Source organism: Ptychodera flava, chromosome 1 (assembly GCF_041260155.1).
Source record: "Ptychodera flava strain L36383 chromosome 1, AS_Pfla_20210202, whole genome shotgun sequence".
NCBI classification, from domain to species: Eukaryota; Metazoa; Hemichordata; class Enteropneusta; family Ptychoderidae; genus Ptychodera; species Ptychodera flava.
The window spans coordinates 487,853-513,709 of NC_091928.1; the positions used below are offsets into that span (position 1 = coordinate 487,853).

The following is a 25,857-nucleotide window of genomic DNA, read 5'->3' on the forward strand; positions in this document are numbered from 1 at the left end:
ACGTGAAAAACACTGACAAAAGACATAATTTTTGGCCGCAATATATGTGATTTTGGAGCGGAAACAGTTCTGACAAATGTACAACATTTTAGAAATGTACGAATTATTTTGTTTCTTGGCCGTGATTTCTTCGAAACGGGGAGTTTTGAAAGTAAAGAAGGACTTTGATTGGGTAGTGAAACACATACATATCATGTGAAACATCATCAGAAACAAGCATAAATGTATGGTTTTCGGCAGTTGTAAGTACAGTGCAGAACGGGAGCATTTGTTGGTAAATACGTATCCTAAATAAAAGCAAGGCAAAAAGTTCATTACGGAAACTTTTTTATTAATCACGGAATCCTAGAAGCGTAAATAGTAAAATAACGTAGGGTGCAATAGCAGCCTCATGTGCACTAGATGAATATAAATCCTATCAAGTGTAGCAATTTTACTTCCAGATGGTTTTAGCGATAGTTTCCGAGAGTTGCAACATTGTATGTAAAGGTTAGCGAGATCGTTTTGACGGGTCTATTGTTCAAGTACTGATTGTCAATATTGCTGCCCTTTGTCATGCACGTGAATAAATTTGCATACGAGTACATCAGGTCTCCAAGGGGAAACCACTTCTCAGGCACGCCTGAGGCACGCCCGAGGCGCGCCCAAGGCGCGCCTCAGGCGAGCCTGAGGCGAGCCCGAGGCGAGCCTTTTGGTGCGTTAGTTCCGCTTTGAACTGTACATGTAAAACAGCAAAGTGTAGTTGACAGCAACTACAAACATTTGAAAAAGGTTCTGGTATATCCCTTTTCCTGCCAGACAGTATCACTGCCCAATCAGCCAAGTCAGTAAAAAGCGGTATTTACCAAAAACATGATGTATTTTCAACCACTTGGCTTGGTCTGTTATAGCATCTTTAGTCCAAAATATCAAGTTTACAGTACTTACATTTTCAACAGCTTTCAAATGTACAGTATTATGTTAAAATACACCATATGGAATATGTTGTATTTCATTAATTTTAACCATCTTATGATCTTGACCTGATGGTGAAATATGGACTTGGCAGAAAAAGGGATATGGTAGGACTGATCAACTAAATACAGAATTTAGTCTCGCATCCAGACGCACACACTGCACATACCGCTACAATGCAATTAAATGTTTTACCTTTGTATGTTATTACAAAGCTGCCGTATAACAAGAGCAGATTTAGATTATATTGATGAAGTGAGTATGGATGGAAATTGTTCATTTCACTTTATGAATCCTTGCACTTTATCAATCCTTGCCTCCAGTAAATTTAAGGGAACAAAAAATTATTCTAGGTATTCCATTCTTGTAATAGGAGATCTATTACACTTGTCAAGGTAAAGTTATTAGCAACTAAGATGTCCTGTTCTGTGTATAAGAAATTTGCTTCAGTTCAGTGAGTGATCTCCATGTGTGTTGATCATGGAGAATTGTGGGTAGCCTCACTTACTGTGCATCCCTGACAGGTATTTTTTATAACTACTTCAAACATCGACTTCTTATTTAATTTTATTTAATTTACTCTTGAATTTTAAACATAATAATTTTGGAACCTAGGTATAACAAATAATCCTGAAATTAAATTCTAAGTTTCAAATAGCTAAGAACGTGACAAAATTGAAGAAGCCTGTAGCAAACAATGTCTGAGTGCACAAATCAAGGGGAATTGTGGATAGCCTCACTTACTTAGGGATGGATGGCTTTCTAATGATCTGAAACAGTTATGGGCCATTTGCACCAAACCTTTGCAAGAGTTCATGAACTTACACAAGCTGTAAGACTGAAAAATGACCATGACTTTGATGACCTGCTTAGATGATATCCTCATCTACAATTCCCTTTAAGACCTTGTTGTGCCAAAACTATACATAAGCCACTACTTTTGTTACTGGTTTTGGAATACTTATTATTTTATTTTTGCTGTAAACATCCACTTACAAATACAGGGCCTGAAAATTACGCTGGTCCGAGGTCCCAGACCAGTGATTTTTTATCCTGAACCAGTATAAAATTACCCTTAAAAAGTCTGCAGACCAGTACAAACGGCAGCCAATTTATTTCGCAAGAGAATTTCCGTTTTTTTTCCCAGATTGTGTTCTAGTGTCTTTGATGCAAAATTAGAAACTCCGTCCCCCAAAATATGGGAGTTACTGGGACGCACTAATATCAGGCCGAGAATTTCACTGAAGAGTCCATTGTGAGACTACGTCTTCTAGCTACAAAATTACACACAATTGAGTAGCCCCTACAGGTTATTGCGTCTTTTAAGTCAATCAGACATTTAAAATTTAGTCATTTCTTTTATCACAACGTAAACTCTAAAGGAAAATCAGTTACTATGTTACAGTCTGCGATTCATGATATGAGCAAGGCGACGTGCGTCCACTGGCCACTGCTCTGGGACCTGTGACAAAAATCAACAGCCGGGCCACGTACTCATTTTTAGTCCCCACGGACACCGTCAAGGAGGACTTATAGGTTTGGTCATGTCCGTCCGTCCGTCCGTGCGTTCGTCCGTCCGTTCACGCCGATATCTCAGAGATGCCGGGAGCGATTTCATTCAAACTTGGTACAAGGATTACTTCATATGTCATACAGATGCACGTCGATTTGTTTTCTGATAGGATCCAATATGGCCGCCAGGTGGCCATTTTTTTACGATTTTTTCATGTACAGAGCCATAACTCAGGCATATCTCAACCGATTTTATTCAAAGTTGGTACAAGGACATTGACCTATGTAATACATATGCATGTCAATCTGTTTTGTGATACGATCCAATATGGCTGCCAGGCGGCCATTTTATTACGATTTTTTCATGTACAGAGCCATTTCACAGGCATATCCGCATGTTTCAACCGATTTTATTCAAAGTTGGTACAAGGACATCGACCAATGTCATAGCTATGCACATCAATTTGTTTTGTGATGCGATCCAATATGGCCACTGTGCGGCCATTTTGTTATGATTTTTTCATGTCCTGAACCATAACTCAGACATGTATCAAGCGAATTCATTCAAAAGTATTTTTATCACAGACCTAATGAAGAGGACTCTATCATCAGCTCTCTGAAGACCTGTAATCAAAATACCCATTAACAAGTGGGGACTGTGTCATCAATGATGACTTGTCTATTTAACATTTCAATATGCCAATAGCAGCAATCATCAAGTTTCAGGATCTTTGACACAAAAATGGGTTAATATTTCACGTTGTGAAAAATGCCTTTCAACTTCGCTGCAAATTAACTCATTGATTATTCTTGATCACAAACCTTACATAGTTTGTAAATGTCGCAAATAAGCCGTATATCCCTTTTCCTGCCAAGTCGGTGAAAATCCGCTTGAAATTCGGTGTAGCCAGAATCTAAGCACTGGTGACCGTTATTCTCCCAACCCGGTGGAAATCGGGCCCTTTTTGGGTACCCCCTTTCCTGCCAAGTCGACGGCACTACGTTTTGCTATCCCCTGTGCGTTTAGGGGTCATCTGAGGAGAGGTTTTCTGACAAGGAACGCCTTTTCCCCTCGAAATGGGTTCGCAGGGAGTCGATAGACAGGGAAAGGTGCAGAAACCTGTCCGCCAGTCCCCCACACCCGAGGGGGGCTGGTTTTTTTTTACCGCTTTTTAGCGGACTTGGCAGGATAGCATGGTGACGTTTTCTGGCGGAGTTGGACATACTTGGCTGCCTGGCACTATAGAGATTGCTGCTGAACTTGACCAACTCGGCAATGCTAATCTAGAAGGCTACCTCTTGCAAACGACTTGGCAGATATGCCGATGGTGCGAGACGAAAGTCACTTATTCAGTTGTGCGTGACTGAAAATGAGAACGTATTTTTGACGGGACGGCTCGACTTGTTCCTCCGATGGAACGGATATGAATGACTCGGAAATACCATTACAAACTGGTGTCCGACGTACTAAGCTGGGCTTCAGCTCTGCAAGTTCAAGCCAGGCAACGTCCTTCACCCTTCACCGCCTTGGCCGTGCCATTCAATGGACGTAGCTTTGGATTTTTTATTTATTCCATCGTCCGAAGTATTGGCTCTGGTTTGCAGGCAAACGTATCCTCTTGCCGACGCATTGGTAACTACGTACGCTGTTTGCGTACAGAGAATTCAAAAGGTGACATAAGGTCAATATGCTACGGGGATACCGCCTGCATTTAGCAGGGACTGCTTTTGTTATGCAAACCAGCTAGCAGTACAATATGGCTGCCAGGCATGTGGACACGTCGATGGCTAGAACAATGGAAGCATATTGCGTTGTACCCATGCATCGCAAAAGTGAGACTGACGACTTGGGTGTAGTGACTGGTTATCACTGGTTAGCTGCAGCCCAAGCCATGTCGGTACAAACCCGTACCTGACTGAGGACCACTTGATTAAGTCAGTAATGAACGGTAACACTCGTAAACCAACTCCCAACTGAGCTGGCTAAACTACATGGAGCTGTGCTTCAATGGCTCAGCCATGTCGTTAATACAACGGCAAAAACGTAGTTTTTGTGCTACACTGCCAAGTCGTTGAAGGTACGTATTCAATTGACCCTACCCTGGGGAAACAGGACAGGTTTGCCGGTGCTGCTGCACCCCTAGCACGACCCTCAGGGTCTCTGACTAACAGACGAGTGAGGTGATGTTTGTGCCTAGCGGACGTGCGTAATACTGAAGGAGTTTATTTCCGAAAAAATAAACATGAAACGGCAATAAAATGACGCACTCCCAGGGGCAAACAAAGCCGGTGACCTCAATTTTTTTCTGCAGTAACCCTTGAGCTCCTTCCCCTGTCTACGGGCATGTAGAAATTATCGAAGTCTAACACGTATAGTACGGCTAAAACAACCCTGAAAATGGGCGATTTCTGCCAAAATGCCTGGCAGGATAACATGCAGGAGAGCCAATCTTTTGCAGGCACATATTATGGGGCGGTTTTCTACTGACTTGGCAGGATAACGGACAAGGGCGCTTGGCAGGAAAAGGGTTAAACCAGTTGTGTTCTCATGCCATTGGCACTGTTTTAATATTTCGCCCTATGTATTTGGGTTCTTGCAAAGGCATATTTTGATATAAAGTCAAAATTAACACTAGATTGCTGACAATATATTTACCTTTTCTGCATGAACTTTTCTTTTTAAAATTATAGTAGAGTAGTACTTCAAACAGATTACAATTATTTTGATGTCAACCCATAACTTACATCACAAAGACTCTAATTCTGCCAAGTTTTTATTTTTCAGTCATTTTATAAATTTTTCACTGCACAAGATGATTGAACAAACTCAAAGAATAAAAATCCTAAAGGTCACCGATTAAATTATTTTTTGAAAAGAAATTTACTTTTAAACACTTTTTGCATATATTCTTTACAGGGTCATGTATTTCAAGGAAAATGTGCCTAATAACCCTTTTCCTGCCAAACAGTAATAACTGTATCACTTCCCCATCAGCCAAGTCAGTAAAAAGCGGTATTGAACAAAAACATGACGTATTTTCACCCACTTGGCTCGGTATGTTGTAGCATCTTTTGTCCAAATAAAAATCAACTTTACAGTATTATGTTTTCAACAGCCTTTAAATGTACAGTATTATGTTCTGTGTTAGCGCTGGGTTTGGAAAGCTGTTAGCCACTGTGGCGAATAGTTTCAAATTTTTATTAGCCACAGACAAATTTTATTAGCCACACATTTTTACGAAAACAAAGCTTTCTATAATGCTATAATCTCCAATGTCGGTTGCATGCACAAGAATAAACTATCAACACGTCAACCTTGTATCCAATTGTCTTCATTTTAACACTGGAAATTGCTTGATTCTGGACCGCGATGCAAATCGACATCAGCACGCAACGTTGAGACCACGATTAAAATGAACTGCAACACGGAAGGTTGGGACCGGGATGCAAATCAACAGCATGACAGCAACACTGAACGTTCGGACTGCGATTAAAATAGATGTTTGGTTACACGTAATTACGTTCCATCAGTACACGTAGTGTCTTTGTCACGTCATACAAGACGTCGCGTACATGTGGCTCAGACGTTCGGAACGTCATCAAACGACACTTCTACACGTAGTCTTAATTACGTGAAGTAATTTTTAGATTTTCTTGGTGATTTGCGGGAATTTAGACAGGAAATCTCGTTAAGTATGTGTATCATTGTAAATTAGCAAACATCTTTGATATCAGAAAATTCCGTAGAGTTCACATGCACAAGACGTACGTGCTATGATTTCCTGACATAAATGAAATGTTGTCGTCTAATTCAACTTTTTACCTGTAGCTGTCTCAAAGATTTCCGTAAACCACATAAATAACTGTATTACAGAAAATCGGTAAATTTAATGCGAGGATACAACGAGCTTGAATAGTCCTCGTGTAGAGAAATTAATTGTTTCCTAAAACTTAGACAAATTTTGTATGTTTCTGAAAAAACAATACTGCAAAATCAACCAAAAAAAATCACAACTGAGCATGGATACGCGTACGTACGCCACTGTGTGCCTTCAGACGTACACGTAATTAGATTATAACCTCTCTAATGAACAACAACAGGGAACGTCGAGACCGTGATGCAAATCGACAACAACACGGAATGCGTCGTTGGGATGGCGATTTAAATGAACATCAATACGGGACCATGAGGACCGCGATGCAAATCGACCACCATTAAAATAAGACCTCGATTAAAATGCTCAACACGGAACGTCTAGACCATGATGCAAATAAATTTCAACACCGAACGTTGTGACCACGATTAAAATGCGTATGTCTGCTGTAGCAAAAGTTTCAATTCTCGCGAGTGTTCGCTTTGCTTGCTGTACACTAGACAAAATGACGTCAAATTTATCGCGAGACTAGGGCTCGATTGCATCTGCCTGCATTTTCAATTCTCGCGATAGTCATTTATGCATGCTGTAGACTATACAAATGACGTCAAATCTCTCGCGAGACTTGGCTCGATTGCAATTGCGTACGTCGGAGAGAACAATACGGAAGTAGATATAGTTTTTTCGCGAATCGCCGAAAGAGAAGCGCAGATCAACAAAAGACTAAAAAACCCCACGTTTTAGCTTATTTTGCGGAATTTTTTCAACAAACATCACTTTCGCCACTGTGGCGAATTAGGATCGATTTTTCTTCGCCACTGCTGATTTCAATTCGCATTTGCGAACGTGGCGAATGGGCAGCGCGAACATAGATGTTAAAATACATCATATGGAATACGTTGTTTCTTTAACCCTTTTCCTGCCAAGTCGGTGAAAATCCGCTTGAAATTCGGTGTAGCCAGAATCTAAGTACTGGTGACCGTTATTCTACCAACCCGGTGGAAATCTGACCCTTTTTGGGTACCCCCTTTCCTGCCAAGTCGACGGCACTACGTTTTGCTATCCCCTATGCGTTTAGGGGTCATCCGAGGAGAGGTTTTCTGACAAGGAACGCCTTTTCCCCTCGAAATGGGTTCGCAGGGAGTCGATAGACAGGGAAAGGTGCAGAAACCTGTCCGCCAGTCCCCCACACCCGAGGGGGGCTGGGTTTTTTTTACCGCTTTTTAATGGACTTGGCAGGATAGCATAGTGACGTTTTCTGGCGGAGTTGGACGTACTTGGCTGCCTGGCACTATAGAGATTGCTGCTGAACTTGACCAACTCGGCAATGCTAATCTAGAAGGCTACCTCTTGCAAACGACTTGGCAGATATGCCGATGGTGCGAGACGAAAGTCACTTATTCAGTTGTGCGTGACTGAAAATGAGAACGTATTTTTGACGGGACGGCTCGACTTGTTCCTCTGATGGAACGGATATGAACGACTCGGAAATACCATTACAAACTGGTGTCCGACGTACTAAGCTGGGCTTCAGCTCTGCAAGTTCAAGCCAGGCAACGTCCTTCACCGCCTTGGCCGTGCCATTCAATGGACGTAGCTTTGGATTTTTTATTTATTCCATCGTCCGAAGTATTGGCTCTGGTTTGCAGGCAAACGTATCCTCTTGCCGACGCATTGGTAACTACGTACGCTGTTTGCGTACAGAGAATTCAAAAGGGGACATAAGGTCAATGCGTAGTCTGCTACGGGGATACCGCCTGCATTTAGCAGGCACTGCTTTTGTTATGCAAACCAGCTAGCAGTACAATATGGCTGCCAGGCATGTGGACACGTCGATGGCTAGAACAATGGAAGCATATTGCGTTGCACCCGTGCATCGCAAAAGTGAGACTGACGACTTGGGTGTAGTGACTGGTTATCACTGGTTAGCTGCAGCCCAAGCCATGTCGGTACAAACCCGTACCTGACTGAGGACCACTCGATTAAGTCAGTAATGAACGGTAACACTCGTAAACCAACTCCCAACTGAGCTGGCTAAACTACGTGGAGCTGTGCTTCAATGGCTCAGCCATGTCGTTAATACAACGGCAAAAACGTAGTTTTTGTGCTACACTGCCAAGTCGTTGAAGGTACGTATTCAATTGACCCTACCCTGGGGAAACAGGACAGGTTTGCCGGTGCTGCTGCACCCCTAGCACGACCCTCAGGGTCTCTGACTAACAGACGAGTGAGGTGATGTTTGTGCCTAGCGGACGTGCGTAATACTGAAGGAGTTTATTTCCGAAAAAATAAACATGAAACGGCAATAAAATGACGCACTCCCAGGGGCAAACAAAGCCGGTGACCTCAATTTTTTTCTGCAGTAACCCTTGAGCTCCTTCCCCTGTCTACGGGCATGTAGAAATTATCGAAGTCTAACACGTATAAGTACGGCTAAAACAACCCTGAAAATGGGCGATTTCTGCCAAAATGCCTGGCAGGATAACATGCAGGAGAGCCAATCTTTTGCAGGCACATATTATGGGGCGGTTTTCTACTGACTTGGCAGGATAACAGACAAGGGCGCTCGGCAGGAAAAGGGTTAATTTTAACCATCTTGACATGGTGGGGAAATATGGACTTGGCAGGAAAAGGGTTAAAAACAGTAATTTCATCACTATGACAATTATCAGCCGTGAGGTTTTACAAACACAAGACCAGATAAGCCTTTTTCATCATTTTCATAGGACTCTTTGGACATTTCATTAAAATAGATAATAGTGCCTTAAAATGTTCACTTGGTATACATTAAATTTACAGATGCCAAGTTGTGTTTTTCACATGGCATGCACTCAGGTCAGCAGGGAAGTACGTCATTACTATTTCCAGACTGTTAATTCTTATTTCTGAATTATTTAACTTTTTTCCACATTGAACTATCTTTAGGCAGCTTATACCGTAGCTTAGAATTTTTCTGATCGATATAGTTAATCTTCTTTTGGATTCTTTGGGTTCATATCCCACCTCATGCCCCTACATCATCAACTATTTGCCACAACTCCATGCCAACAACCAATTACCTGACCTGGCCACACATTAGAGAAGCTACAGCGTCATTGATGGTATTTTTAAATAAAGCTTACAAAACATTTACAGTGCTTGTCATGTAAGTTTTGAGTTTCACACACAGATTTCTTGATTTTAATACGACACAACAGAAATGGATGTGTTGAAGTTTGCTCATTCTCTCCTCTCTCTCTCTCTCTCTCTCTCTCTCTCTCTCTCTCTCTCTCTCTCTCTATATATATATATATATATATATATATATATATATATATATATATATATCACATCACCGTATATTGGTTGTTTGGCCACACATTAGAGAAGCTACAGCGTCATTGATGGTATTTTTAAATAAAGCTTACAAAACAATTACAGTGCTTGTCATGTAAGCTTTGAGTTTCACACACAGATTTCTTGATTTTAATATGACACAACAGAAATGGATGTGTTGAAGTTTGCTCATTCTCTCCTCTCTCTCTCTCTCTCTCTCTCTCTCTCTCTCTCTCTCTCTATATATATATATATATATATCACATCACCGTATATTGGTTGTTTGGCCACACATTAGAGAAGCTACAGCGTCATTGATGGTATTTTTAAATAAAGCTTACAAAACAATTACAGTGCTTGTCATGTAAGCTTTGAGTTTCACACACAGATTTCTTGATTTTAATATGACACAACAGAAATTGATGTGTTGAATTTAATCTGAATGACAAGATTAAATTCATATTAAATGTCACATCCAAGAAATTTGTTATTTTCTGGTTTGTCTCATTTGCAATCTGCAGACCAATGTCTCAAAATACCTTTGTGATTTCCTTTTTAGCTCACATATGGCATACCAATGTGAAGTTATCATATAAGCTGAAGTCGGTGGCGTCTGTATGTATGTGTGTATGTATACATGTAATACTGTATGTATGTACATGTATGTACCGGTATGTACATATAGCATGTCCATCATTTTTACCTTCTCGTGTCTATTTATAGACAGAGAAGGTATTAGAGTTGAAAAACCAGTATGCTGGTGTCAACTACTTCCGTCTGTCAATACTTCCGTCTGTCAAGATCCGTTGACGTCATGCCATTGTGATGGGTCATATCATAAATTGGTGGGGATGTTCATGGTTCAGGTTGAGGTGCAGGAGAACGATTTTGAGCTGTGACAAAAATCAAAAGGGACTTAGAGGCATACCCACAGTGTTAAGCCTTTCTTCAAGGTTTTTAGTTGACTACGATCTATTACAGACTACGGAGCTGACGTTAGGGGTACTCACTTTGTGTTTGCTCACTCTGTGTGCGCTAGTGTTTGGTACTGCGTTGCGTGGATATCCCCTCATGGCCTCACGTGATATGGGCCTGTTGCATAATCTGCAGATGATCATATGCCTCCGAGTCTGACGGTCATTGTGTAAGCCTGTCGGCATTTTCCTTGCATTTTTTCTCATTAAATTTTGCAATATATCGGCGAGTACCTCAATATTTCAAGATAACTCTTTCTTCCCAATCGTTTCCTGGAGTTTCAGAGTCATATAAACGAAAATGAGTGAAAGTTTTAGACAGGAAAATCGGACGTCGGCCATGTTCAATGTTTACAGTACAAGCAGAAGTTTATGTGGAGGAAATAACTAACAAACACTATTCATGATGCCCGCCCTCTAGAGGCAGACCTTCCTATATGAAGTACCACATTTGATGCTTGTGGAAAGCTTGACCACACAAAGGAGCATTTTAACTTTTAGAAAATGACAAATTGAATAAGAAGGTATTCTGAAAATGTCAAATACTGAGGAAAAATGCGCAAATATTCAAAATAAACAGGTTAACTGACTGGTCAGCTATAAAAAACAATGAAAATGTTTATCAAAAGTTTTTGAGATGCGCACATTTTAACAAATACAGAAATTATTAATATTATAAATATAAGACCAAACTATTTTTTCAGGGATGGGACAGGTTGGAAATGAGGGGTGAGAGACAAAGGCACTCCTATTGCTGCATGTGGATGCAGCCACACCATTTCATTTACAGCATACTTATTCACTGTGTTGTGTTCAAGTTCCATATTGTACTGACTGTCATACAAGGATAACATAAGCAAAGCAAATCAAATTAGAAAAGGATCAATGCTGTTGTGTGGATTTTGCTGAACATGGCTGATTTTAATATTTCGCCCTATATATTTGGTATCCAGCAAAGGCATATTTTGATGTAAAGTCAAAATTAACACTACATTGCGGACAATATATGTTACCGTTTCTGCATGAACTTTTCTTTTTTAAATTATAGTATAGTAGTACTTTGAACAGATTAACAATTATTCTGATGTCAACCCATAATTTTACATCACAAAGACTGTAATTCTGCCAATTTGTTTTATTTTTCAGTCATTTTATAAATTTTGCACTGAACAAGATGATTGAACAAATTGCAATGTTTGAATTTGTAAACTCAAAGAATAAAAATCCTTTGGTCACAGATTAAATTATTTTTTGAAAAGAAATTTACTCTTAAACTCTTTTAGCATATATTCTTTACACGGTCATGTATTTCAAGGAAAATATGCCTATTAAAAACAGTAATTTCTTCACTTTCAATTTTTTTTCAATACTATGACAATTATCAGCCATGAGGTTTTACAAACACAAGACCAGATAAGCGTTTTTCATCATTTCCACAGGACTCTTTGGAAAATCCATTAAAAACAGTTTAAAGTAACTTAAAATGACCACTTGGTATACATTTAATTAACAGATGCCAGGTTGTGTATTTCACATGCACTCAGGTCAGTAGGGAAGTGCGTCATTACTATTTTGGACTGTTAATTCTTATTTCTGAATTATTTAACTTTTTTTTCCACATTGAACTATCTTTAGGCAGTTTATACTGTAGCTTAGAATTTTTTTGATTGATGTATTTAATCATCTTTTGGGTTCTTTGGGTCCATATCCCACCTCATGCCCCTACATCATCAACTATTTACCAACAACTCCATGCCAACAACCAATTACCTGACCTGGCCACACATTAGAGAAGGTACAGCGTCATTGACGGTATTTTTAGTAAAAATTATTCTCTGAAACCGCTGGCTCAATTGCTCTCAAATTTAGGTTGGATATTTGCAAGGGTGTGACCCTTGTAATTTGTTGAAATTATGACAAAATTGGCAAAATTTCCGTTTTGGGGCAATCTTTGTCATTTTCAGTCAAAAAATCGTAAAAAATCTGTTTCTTTCAAATTGCTGGACAGATAGCATTTATATTTGGTGTACAGATGCCCATGGGTGACAGCAGTTGGATATGTAGAAATTGTCCAGAAAATTTTTGGGCAACAAAACTTGTTCTGAAAAGTGACTTGTCTGATAGCTTTGTAATTTGGTATAAAAATCCCAAAGAAGCTCACCTACTTTACATTTCCTGCTATCTGGCAATTGTAGCTCATCATGTAAACACGGTCAATACCAAGGGATGGAAAACTGGGGGGGGGGGGTTAGCATTAATTTTCTTGCCTGATTCTTTGTGCATTATTTTCCCCCCACTCTCCCTCCTTTTCTTTTTGTCAAGCTGCCTCTGGCTGATTTTTTAGCTCCCATATAATATGCATATGTATATATGCAAATGGGAGGTATTCGTATAAGGTGGCAAAATGGCGTCTGTATGTATGTATGTATGTATGTATGTATGTATGTCCGTCCACATCAAAAACTCCTAAACCGTAGCACCTACTGTCTTAGTATTTGGTGTACAGGTGCACCTAGGGGTGGAGATGTGAATTTGTTCAAATGAACATGTCAGTGCCAAAAATATGCAAATGAGGGGAAAAAAAGGAAAAATCCTGCAAATGGCTAAAACTCAGTAAGCATTGGTCAGATTTGGTTGAAACTTGGTATGCAGATTTTTTTAGGTATTCTAAAGTATGTGTGCAAAATTTGGGATGAAATTTGCATGTTTGTATTTTTTAGGGTATTTTTTCCGTTTTTAGTCAAAAAATCTTGTTCTCTGAAATCGCTCGTCTGATTGCTATGAAACTTCATATTCATGTTCCTCAGAATGACCTCAGTCATGCTTGTACAAATTGTATTGATATTGTCATATTTGTAATTTTGGGGCAATTTTCCCAATTGTTGATAAAAAATGTTTTTTATCAAAAAACTACTGATTTGATAGCTTTGATATTTAATATACAGGTATCTAAGATTAATCTCAATATAATGTATTGAAGGTATGTTGAAACTGGCAATTTTTTTTATTTTTGGGGCAATTTTGCCTTTTTTGGTCAAAAAATTTTTCTCCTAAAACTTGTGATCTGGTCGCCTTGATATCTAGTGTACAGGTTCCTAGGGTTTATGTTAATTAGATATATTTAAAATTAGGATAAATTTCTGCAATTTTGTATTTTGGGGGGCAATTTTCTCATTTTTGGTCAAAAAATTTGTTTCTAAAAAAAATTTACCAGTCTGATTGCTTTGATATTTAGTAAACCGGTTCTTAGGGTTTTTGTTAATAAGATATATTGAAATTAAGTTGAAATCCGGAATTTTGAATTTTTGGGGCAACTTTGCGAAACTCAGTTTTATTGGGATATCTTTCATTTTGTATTTTTTAGATTTTGTTTGGTAATTTTATACCTACTGGAACTAAGAGTATATAATGTGGTGGTTTAGTAAGCATTTGATATGCTTAACTTTATTTAGTGTTGAAATGCGGTAAAAAATCCTGGCAGATTTTGAAAAAATTCCAAACAAATGCCAATGAAAAATTCAGCCAGAGAAGGTTTGATAAAAAGAAAAGGTGGGAGAGTGGGGAATAAAGAATGTACAATTGATCAGATAAAAAAGATAATGTACCTCATCAATCTTCCAGACACCATCCCTCATCAAATGGTCCACCCCGATGTATTTTTGTACGTAATTAACCATGCAGTGTATTTTTTTAAGATGTCAAGTTAGGTAAGGATTTGAAAGGAATAGTCAAGTTCACCACAGTTTAACTTTTTCTCTTGTGTCATCATCCTTGTGTACTTGGTTAAGTTTGTAAGTTGTTCCAGATGTGGATGCACCAGCTGTTCTGGAAGAAAACAATGTTTACTTTTCCCTGTATAGAGTTTTCTGAGTAATGATTTTATGTAGAAATTTCTCCATGTATCTGGTGTATGCACAAAGTGTAAACATTGGTTGCATGTTATGTATTTCAGTCCATGTCAAATATTGTAAATGAAAAATCAAGAACAGTTTACTGTGTGCTTGTAAAAGATAACATATTTGTCAATACATAAACTGCCTGCAGATTGATGGTCTTAAAGATTATCACAGAGTAGAAAAGGAAAGAAAACTAATCAAATTGCTGTAACATATTCACTCTCAGTGCCTGTATAGGCCTATACTTAACTATTTTATCATTACATTCAGCTGTTTGTTATATCTTTATCACTCTCCATGGGCCAAGGCACACTTGGGGTCAATGTCATCACTCTGTGCCAGTCTGTGTATGTCAGTCTGTCTGTACATGTATGTCCATGTTTCATACAATTGTTAACTTGTTTTGATAACTATATGGGAGCGAACAGTGATTTTGTCACTATTTTTATTAGCTACTATAGACTATAGTCTATAGAAGCTATTGGGATGGGTATCCATCCGGCGTCTGTCGTCAGTCTGTATGCATGTATGTATGTATGTATGTATGTATGTGTGTGTGTGTGTGTGTGTGTGTGTGTGTGTGTGTGTGTATGTATGTATGTATGTATGTATGTATGTATGTATGTATGTATGTATGTGTGTGAGGCGTCCGTCCACTCAAATATCTTGAGAACCACAGTACTTACTGATTTGATATTTGTTGTGTAGATTAAAAATATGATTTTGAGAAACTTTTTTTTTAAAATTTTTTGATATTATTGAAAATAGGCAAATTAATGCCAAAAAAGGCGTTTTTGGTAAAAAATCTTCTTCATAACCGCTGGTCAGACAGCTTTGTTATTTGGTAGACAGGTCCCTAGGGATAACCCCAGTTAGATTTTTAAAATTGTGATGAAAAATGCAAATGTGTATTTTTAAGGAATTTTTTTGTCATTTTTGGTCAAAAGTTGACTTACATTGTATGTAATTCTTGTACTGTATAAACCCTATCAATTCACCCAGAAAAAATAATTAATATGATTTTAAATAATTGAATTAATCAGGAAATCATCAAAGCCAAAATAATCTTAGTGTAGAATTATTAGAAAGTTCAACGTTTTTGACAGTTCATAGTGAAATGCTTACCATCTTGGAGGATTAAAACACGTAAAGGCAACTTTCCTGAATCCCAACTTGACATATTCTGAACCGTCATTTATTGTGCCCTGTATGTTATCTAATAGTTTGTCATGATAGGGTGGTCAAATAAATAGAGATAGAGAAAGTTCTAATTTCCATTTATGGTTGACTTGGTAAGGATAAAATAAAATTACTTTTTGAAGAAAAAAATAGAGTGGTCAATTAAAAGAGTGGTCAAAGTGATGGGGTCTTTATGGTAAAGCTGGGCTGTAAGATTCCTCATGTGCTATTTATAGGAGTTATGCAATCTGTGTAAACAGTGCAATGAAAGTGTTACATGATTCCTTATAATGCTTTTGATGACCTTGAACTTCTTAAGTTTCAAACATTTGTCTCTGAGTACGTACAGTCTCAACTTATTCAACAGAACTTACAATGTTAATTTGAAAGTTAAAATGTGCTTGGTTAATAGGATGAAAATACTTATAAAGATAAGCAGCTTAAGATTCTTTATAATCTGACAGATATGCTGTTTTTCATGACGTAAATCTTGATTTAAGGTGGTTGGAAAGGCTATTTTTGCACCAATTCTTTTCTCAGAGTTAATGTCAAGTTTCAAGTGTTAGAATCAAGATATTTAGTTCAAATTTTCAGTATATCTCCCTTAGTTAACATTTTCTCCAAAGAATATAAAAATTGTATATTTGCAGCCATGATTTTGAAATATGACACCAGTAAATATTAAAATTTAATTTTTCATACTTTTTTTACATATTTGAATTTAATAATAATTGGATAGTATTAATATTACCAAATTAGTTATAAATATGTTGACACTATTTATTGTAAGATTTGTACGGCAGGATTTGTAAATAAAATTTGTTTTTATGATTTTACATGGGTTTATATATCAAAAAATTATTAAAAATTCTTTCAAATTTCAAAATATGATTTTTCAAAAAGTACTTCAAATACAGGAAAATTGTGCCTTACAAATCTTATCTGTAACCTTGTTAATATGCTGTAAAAATTCCATGTCCATATCTCATTTCAAAGTTGGATTAAATTGGTATACAATTATGTAGGAAAACTGTTATTCTGTCAAAAATGTTGAAAACAAGCCACATTTGCACCCCTCTTTTGAAGTCATAGAGCAGTTTTTTTTGGTTAATCTCACTTTTGACACCTCTTTGACACTCAAAGAATCTAAAACTGCATTTACAATAGCAGTCACTTACTCTGAATGCCAGCACCGCCTTGTCAAACTTTCCTGAAAAACAGCAAATAATGACTTTCCCTTTTCAAACATTTTATTAAAAGCTAGGGGACCTCTACCATAGTTAATACACTAAAGACTCCCAGCTTCTTCTTATTTGGTCAGTTTTTCAGAAGTTTTAACAGGCTATAACTCTGCAATGCCTTTGTGCCCAAATGTCTAGTTTTTTTTATTCCACAGAGAATGTTGACTACTTTTATATTTTAATAGTTTTGTTGAAATTTATAACTGACGCTCTAGCCTTTCCAACCACGTTAAGCAAGTCTTGTTTACTTTAATTAGAGTGTAATTAACTGTCGTTTATTAGCTACTATAGACTAATGTAGTCTATAGAAGCTATTGGGATGGGTATCCGTCCAGTGTCCACCATCAGTCTGTATGTATGCTGTATGTATGTATGTATGTTTGTCCATTTGTGAGGCGTCCGTCCACTCAAATGTCTCAAAAACTGCAGTACTTACTGATTTGATATTTGTTGCGTGGATAAAATATATGATTTTGAGAAACCATTTTTATTAATTTTTTGATATTGTTGAAAATATGCAAATTAGTGCCAAAAAAGGCGTTTTTGATAAAAAATCTTCTTCATAACCACTAGTCAGACAGCTTTGTTATTTGGTATACAGGTCCCCAGGGATAACCCAACTTAGATTTGTTAAAATTGTGATGAAATATGCAAATCTGTATTTGTACGGAATTTTTTTTTCCATTTTTGGTCAGGCCATCCTGAAATGAGCTATCAAAGATATCCACCTTCTTTATCAATACATGTGTCACATAACACAGCAGAGCTCTGTCGACTGTTGAGTCGCTTGTTTTTTCAAAACCGCTGGTCAGACAGCTTTAATATTTTGTTTACAAGTCCCTAGGATGACCTTAGTGAGATATAATTTCATACAGTCAGGAAATACTTAATTTTGTATCCATGTCTATAGTAGCTTCAGGGACTTTGGCCCTATGTTTGACATTTGCTAATGTATGTAGGATCTGCTTACCCCATTGCTATAGAAGTTGATATGCAGAACCACTGACTATAGGAAAAGACTCCCTAAGAAAAAAAAAATTACCTCAATGCAACAATATCATAGAACCATAGACAGTAGAAGTGACACTGTCTCTAGTCTGGTGATTGATTTGAATATCTGAGTCACCTGTGAGTGAATCAATATGCCATTCTGGCATCTGGCGAACGGTAGCTTGAAGACTGTGATTGAGGTTTTTTTAATCTTGAAGTTTCATTTACATGTAACTTGAAAACTTTGTCATTAAGTCAGTCTTAACATCAACTCATGCATTCATTCATTCATGCAAGTATTTACCAAGATGCCACTAAGATTTAACCTTGGATCCCAAGTGGCCACATATTAGCTATGAGATATTGAAGTCCTTTTGTTTGTATAATTATGAGTATAGCATTATAAGTCAAGCCCTGGTACAGTTTGTATTAAAACAAAATGGAACATTCATTGACAAAAAGTCTTTTGATTTTTTTTTGATATCAAGGGGTTCTACAGAAATGGAAGATTCGTTTTCAGTTTTAAGGTAAGGAATTACTCATTTTTGTCAGTAAAGCTGCAGTCCTCAATTCTTAGTTCTGACATGAGCCCATGTTGATATTAACATGGTCATGTTTCTTTGACAGTTTTATCAAACTCATAAATTAGTTTTTAGATCAAAATGGTGCAAAGCCCTTAAAGTACAACTTTCTGAGCATACCAACATTGTGTGCCATCTTAAGATGTTTTAGCAACAAGAGCTTGACACCTAATGAATTTATACCTTTTCCTGCCAGACAGTATTATAGTACACAGCAAAACTTGCGTTCAGACTCGGCGGGTTTTTGACGGCGTTTAGACACATTCAAGACGCGTCCGAGACGCGTCTAAAACACGACCCTTGCAGCTCATTATCTCACAATGGAAAGAAGGCCTTGAGTGGCCTTTGTTATGTAAAATACAATAATCCACTACGTCTTGTTTTTGTCACGTTCTAGACGCTCCAATTTCTTTCATCTACTATCATAAGATGTTGTCTAATCTAGCAGCTTTTTGCCTAGTCGATGTTTTATAGTGCAAACATTTGGAGAAAAGACCGATTGATTATACAGTACAGTCCACGCAGAACCCGTAACTGGTGCGGGAACAATGCCCGCATAAAAAGTGCATCGTACGCGCACGAAACGAGCATCATTGCCAGCACAATGCGGGAACATAAAGTGCACTGTGCCAGCACTATGCGGGCACGATTCGCGCATCGTCACTGTGCTGGCATTGTTGCAATGTGCGGCATATTCACACCTTGACCTTGAATGTATGACTGAGTTGAACACTGTTGCATGTGAATGTAAGTTGGGCTTGTTGGAGTTTCATTCTTGTGGACAAAAATTGCAACAAGTGGACGTACAAGTGACTAGTGTAGTGCTGGGTTTTGTCCTTATCGGCTCAGCCAAACTTTGACCCATTGCTGATTGGAGTTGCGACGTTTAGTGTCATTTACCAATGCTAGTAAGATTTTAGGCCGAGGGTAAAGTGAAAACTCTTTACGTACAATGCATAATCTGTTACTGTGAAATTGTTTCTATGACTTGGTGCATTGTGAGTTCGAGTCCAATCGAAAATTATTGAATTTCTCAAATAAAGATGACATCACTGTCGTGAGACGTGGTGTCGAAGAAACTGACTGAGGCTGTGATGGTGACGATAGGTACATGTAAGTTGTTGCCATAACCGTAACTCATCGTAGAAGACAAGTCAACACAACAATAAAAATTCTCGATCTGTTTTCTATTTTTCAAAATGTGCACCGTATATCCTCCCATATAAGCGGCACTGCTGATTAAGCGCCAGTCAGACATAGTTTGTTACTCTTTGCTCATAATAAGTGCCATGGAAAGTTCATTTTTACGCTCCCATATATGCATATGTATATATGCAAATGGGAGGTATTCGTATAAGGTGGCAAAATGGCGTCTGTATGTATGTATGTATGTATGTATGTAAGTATGTATGTATGTATGTATGTCCGTCCACATCAAATAGTCCTAAACCGTAGCACCTACTGTCTTAGTATTTGGTGTACAGGTGCACCTAGGGGTGGAGATGTGAATTTGTTCAAATGAACATGTCAGTGCCAAAAATATGCAAATGAGGGGAAAAAAAGGAAAAATCCTGCAAATGGCTAAAACTCAGTAAGCATTCGTCAGATTTGGTTGAAACTTGGTGTGCAGATTTCTTTAGGTATTCTAAATTATGTGTGCAAAAGTTGGGATGAAATTTGCATGTTTGTATTTTTAGGGTATTTTTTCCGTTTTAGTCAAAAAATCTTGTTCTCTGAAAGCGCTCGTCTGATTGCTATGAAAATTAATATTCATTTTCCTCAGAATAACCTCAGTCATGCTTGTACAAATTGTATTGATATTGTCATATTTGTAATTTTGGGGCAATTTTCCCAATTTTTGATAAAAAAATTTTTAATCCCAAAACTGCTGATTTGATAGCTTTGATACATGTATTTGGTATACAGGTATCTAAGATTAATCTCAATATAATGTATTGAAGGTATGTTGAAACTGGCAATTTTTTTTTTATTTTTTGGGCAATTTTTGCCTTGTTTTGGTCAAAAAATTTTCTCCTAAAACTTATGATCTGGTAGCTTTGATATTTAGTGTACAGGTTCCTAGGGTTTATGTTAATTAGATATATTTAAAATTAGGATGAAATCTGCAATTTTGTATTTTGGGGGCAATTTTTCTCATTTTTGGTCAAAAAATTTGTTTCTCAAAATTTACCAGTCTGATTGCTTTGATGGACATGCAGTGCTAGTTATTGTTGACTCTTTGACTGGGCTTTGTAATCATTTCCAACATTTGGTTTTCACATTAACAGACGAACCACTTGAAACCGCACCTTTTGAAATTACATCAGGTTCTCTTCATACCCTGACTATCATAATTTATGTAGAGAATTCAGAACTTACACATCATTTATACATACCGCCATCAATAGAGAATCTGATTTTCAATGCATTAAAACAAATGTCAAACAAATGTCCAAGCTCAAACAAGCTCCCCAAAAATTCACATATAAATAAACCCACATCAAACAACCCCACCACCACCAAACCATCATAACCTCTCCCAGTGCATACACCATGAAATGGGGGCGGGGACTGTGTCATTAACAATGACTTGTTTACATCAGATCATATCTCCCTCAATAAATTGTGATCAGAGTGGGAATACAGAGCCGTTAGTACTATTTCTATGAAAAATGCTTAATTATAGACCTTTACTGAGACAGGAACATATTCAATTGCATATACCAACCTTCCATCATCAACTGAATATAGTAGTTCATTTAATGACACAAATTTAATACCGAGTATCGGCTCAAGTCATGACAAATGCCTCACGGCTACGTAGTCCTTCAAAGTGCACAAGAATAATTTTATTTGACAAATGTAATATATATAAACACAGTATATGATTCTGTTGCTTCTATAACAATGTATATGACAAATATTCTGCATTTGTTATAAGGTTGGACAAGGCTATCCCCATGAAGCTCCCAAAGTAAAATGTGAAACACAGGTATATCATCCAAACATTGATCTTGAAGGCAATGTTTGTTTAAATATATTAAGGTAGGTGTTTTCTTCTTTTCAAGTTGTAGCTATCTCAATAGAGCATTGACTTTGTTGGTCACCACGAATCAAAATATCAAGCCCATTCCAATTGCAAATTTACCCTTTATTTCTGTTCAAGGTATGTCACAGTCAAACATTTGTCCAGTAAAGTACAGACAGAATCTAAAGTCCCTGAATGTAACAATTTACAGTTCAAAGCAGAACTAAAGCACAATCCAGGCTTGCCTTGGGCTTGTCCCAGGCGAGCCGAAGGTGCGTCTCAGACCTCACCTAGCCCTCAATAGCTCATTATCTCCAACTTGAAATCGTCATTATATTTAAATTATGCAGCGATAACTGTTCCAGCCACACCGTGGTTACACCGAGCACGAGTAAGACAAGTGTCGACCTAACTTTTCAGACGTAATTTCTGGACTGTAGGCTGGCAAACAATTTGTTGCGCTTGCGGTGCCATTTATTCAAGCATATAAATCTACACACCTTCACATCAAAGGATAGCTTGTGACCCAATTTGTTGAAGGGTCAAATCTTTTTACAACTTTTGTTACGTGCAGAGAAAACGAACAAAAAGGGTGAACTCAGCAGTTTCCGTTTAAACACAAATTTATTACGAAAATAAAACTAATTGCTAAGTCAGGGATAGAGTACAAGCTTTAAAAGTGTACAGACTACTTATGTCAGCTGGGACGACAAAGCTCTAGTCTCAGAGTTGTAACAGTCAGTCGGATGAATGAACAGTCCTTTAGCATGCAGGCTTGAAGTTGCACAAAGTCCACAGTATAAATCCAGCGTTGGCAGTGAAGGTCTTGAAAAGTCTTGAGAATGACTACTGCTGGGTTTCCAAACACATGTAGTAACACACAAGAGACACGATCCCAAAAGTCTGACTGGAAGCTGTGCACGTCCCCTTCATACCCATGTGTGCAAATGTTTTTACCACGAGCAATTCTTATGTGTTTTTTTTTCCCAGCACTTACGATATAAGCATTCACTACTTTACACCTCAGTGCACTCGATGTTACCCTTCCCTTTTCTGACCCAAGAAATCATATTTCAGGATTTCTGTTGCAATATCTCAATGGTATAGGCAATATCTAGATGGGACTATTTGACTTCTGTAAATTGTGAAAATTTAAAACACAAGACAGGAGTCAATAAACTAGTGTTAAAACCAATACATTATTCTCTCATATAAATATGTTAGAAAGATTACAAGTTGACAATGAAAAATTGAGGAACAACAAATATAAAGAAATACAATGTGTGAGCCTTGTTTCTCTGACCACAAAAAATAACATCCCCCCCCCCTGAGAACTTAAAAGGAATTGACTATTTTAAAGAAAAGCAGGTATAGTAATGATCACAGTTGATTTGCCAAAAAAGTGTTCTACAATTGAGAGTTGTATATATACTAGACTTTCCATTTTGTTTTCATTTGTTGGAATGTAAAATGAATACATAAAACCATCCTGTGATATGTGAAACTGTGGCTTAAATTTGAAAATTCACTGCTACTCCATTTGAAAAAAAAGATTGATGCAGGTCTGACAGTAGAAATAAAAAAAAATGCTGTCTCTCTGACAAAAAAAAGTTCCCATACCCACTTCCTGCATACCCCCCCCCCGAAATCAAATGGGTCTCCCCTTAATATGCGCATGCGCATATAACAAGTTAGCATTGTTTTGCAAGGACTTACGCCATCTTGTTTCTCGCGTCTGGTGCGAATCTTGACGTTTTTGGGGGTTTTTAGCGTGTATTTGATGATGTTTTGTAAATATGGAGTTCACAGTGATGGTACTTTTGTTGCTGTCATGTATTTTTTGGCACGAAACGCTCCTTCGATAGACTGAAGAATGATGGCCTCCGTACTCGGTACTCCCCAGTACCATTGCTTCAGCGAGGCAATCCCACCGGCGGCCCGTACTAATAGCTGGGTGAGAGCGAGGGAACGCTCTGTCCTTCTACCTCCATGTCATAACAAACTAGCGTCGTTTTATGTTGATGTACTGTCCTTTCGACATAGCGATAACTTTTAGTTTTCTGTTGCTTATTTTGGGTAATTTCGACAGTTGTGCATTGATTTTGACATCATTGTTGACTCTGATCGCTATTACAGTGTGTGCATGCTTATATGATGCTGTGTGTTCCGCTACAGCTAATCGCCCCGCTCACCACAGCCCTGCAAAGACCAGTACGTAGGGTGAGCGGGGCGATTAGCTGTAGCGGAACACACAGCATCGTACGCAGGGATGTTGACCGATTTACTAAGGAAGTACGCGCACTTCAGAATCACGGCATAATCCGACATGGTATAAATTTGGCATGATCATCAGATCATACATGATCCGAGATTGCACTTCAGCCAGGTCACGATAACTAATGTTGTTTGTTTCACTGTCGTTTAATACCTATATTTCCACTAAAAGACCATTAGAATTTCATCCTTGCTACTTTGAAATCGTGCACTGGCATGCATGTAGTTGTCAACATCACTATGCTTGAATGTAGTAGACTCTTACTATGAATATATCGACTGTCACTGCATATTGCATATGTGTGGAAGTCACTCCATATCATATCAAAAAATGTAGTATTGCGACGTTTGAGCTGCCAGAAGCCAGAATTTACAGTTTACGAGAAGTTATCTTACATGTAAAACTCAGTTCTACTGTGAACAAAATGCAAGCTATGTTGTATAACTATCGTGAATAGCATAATATTTTGTACCTATCACCGTGTCAGAAAATCAGAAGGAAACAACCAGTCAGACAAACTGTGGTCAGGATGATACTGTCCAATTTTAATATTTGTCTCTCGGCACACACCAGATACTCATGACTGTAAAACAACATTTCCATATAATTGTATTTTCAGTTTTTATATTTAATTTGCTTTTCACCATATTGTATGTCCTTCCCTGCACTACATAATTCAAAATTAAATATTGTCTTTGGCCTATACATACTTGAGGGGTAAGCTTATTTAGTCTCACACATTAAAGATGCACTGTTGACCTACAGAGTCCAAACTTTTTATCATTGTATTGTAGATAGGTGTACACTCCAAATACTAAGTACAAGTGTGGTGAGTGTAACAAGCAAATGTTTTTAGTCAATGGCCCAAATTTATTTTCTATATGATGGACAATAAATACATGTGTAATCAATGCCAACAGTCCAGTTTAAGTAATTTGGTTTAGATTAGCCATTGGCTAAATTTTCTCCCCTTCTGTATTATATAAGTTCACCGTTTCCTGTTTTAGATATTGTTGATCCTATTGAGTCCCATCTCTAATTCTTAATTCACTTTCATATCAGGGTTGTTGATACTTAGAATCCACACTTGAACTTATGCTGGAGCAGTAACCAACCAGTTCAAATAACTTTCATTGATGTCCAAACAATTTGACTTTTTGCCAAATTTCACATTTATGGCAAATAATAAACAGTAAGGAGGTACAAAGGACCTCGGTGCCCCCGGGCCCCATGTTCAAAGTTTGTACAAGCACACTAACTTATATTATACATACTTTGATTTGTTTCTCGATATGATCCAGTAACTCTGGCAAGTCTAAACAAAATTTAGTCAAAGTTGGTACATGGACATTGACTTATATCATGCATATGCATTTTGATTTTTTAGACAGTAACATCAAATATGGCTGCGTGGCAGCCATTGTGTTACGATTTTTTCGTGTCAGCTACCATAACTCAGACATGTATCAACAGATTTTATTCAAAGTTGGTACAATGACATTGACCTATGTCATAACTATGCATGTCACTCTATTGGTTTTCACAGTCCAAGGCAATATAATGGCTGCCTGGTGGCTATTTTGTTATGATTTTTTCATTTACAAAGCTATAACTCAGACATATTTCCACCAGTATCATTCAAAGTTGGTACAAGGACATTGACCTATGTCTTACGTATGAACATCAATTTGTTTCACGGCATGTAGCAGTATCATGTCAATTATTGAATTTTCCTAATTATGCTGATATTTCAAGAAATACTGCATCAAATTTCATGAAATTTGGTACAGATACTAAGCTCACATTGCTTTAACCGTGAAAAAGACATTTATCAGTTTTGTATTAATTAATTTGTAATTGCATATGTGATGAACTTTTCTAATTAGAGTGATATATCAACAAATACTGCGTTAAATTTTATGACACTTGATACAGATATTGATCTTATAATGTTGTAAATACAATTTAATGACATTTAGCGGTATCATAATGTTAAGAATTCAAGAGATGGGAAATTCAAACGAGACAAATTTGGTC

The 25,857-nt window shown here is 37.6% G+C and overlaps 1 protein-coding gene across 2 annotated transcripts in view; it reads left to right on the forward strand.

Annotated features, from left to right (window-relative positions):
* LOC139134594 (NEDD8-conjugating enzyme Ubc12) overlaps positions 1–25,857 on the forward strand; it is a 64,558-nt gene that overhangs the window by 31,330 nt on the left and 7,371 nt on the right. The window contains exons 3-4 of one of the 2 annotated variants that reach the window (XM_070701905.1): positions 18,425–18,463; positions 21,459–21,562. In XM_070701905.1, the coding sequence (XP_070558006.1) occupies positions 18,425–18,463; positions 21,459–21,562 (143 nt within the window). The remainder of the gene's footprint in view (positions 1–18,424; positions 18,464–21,458; positions 21,563–25,857) is intronic. The other variant, XM_070702710.1, reaches the window with a different exon arrangement.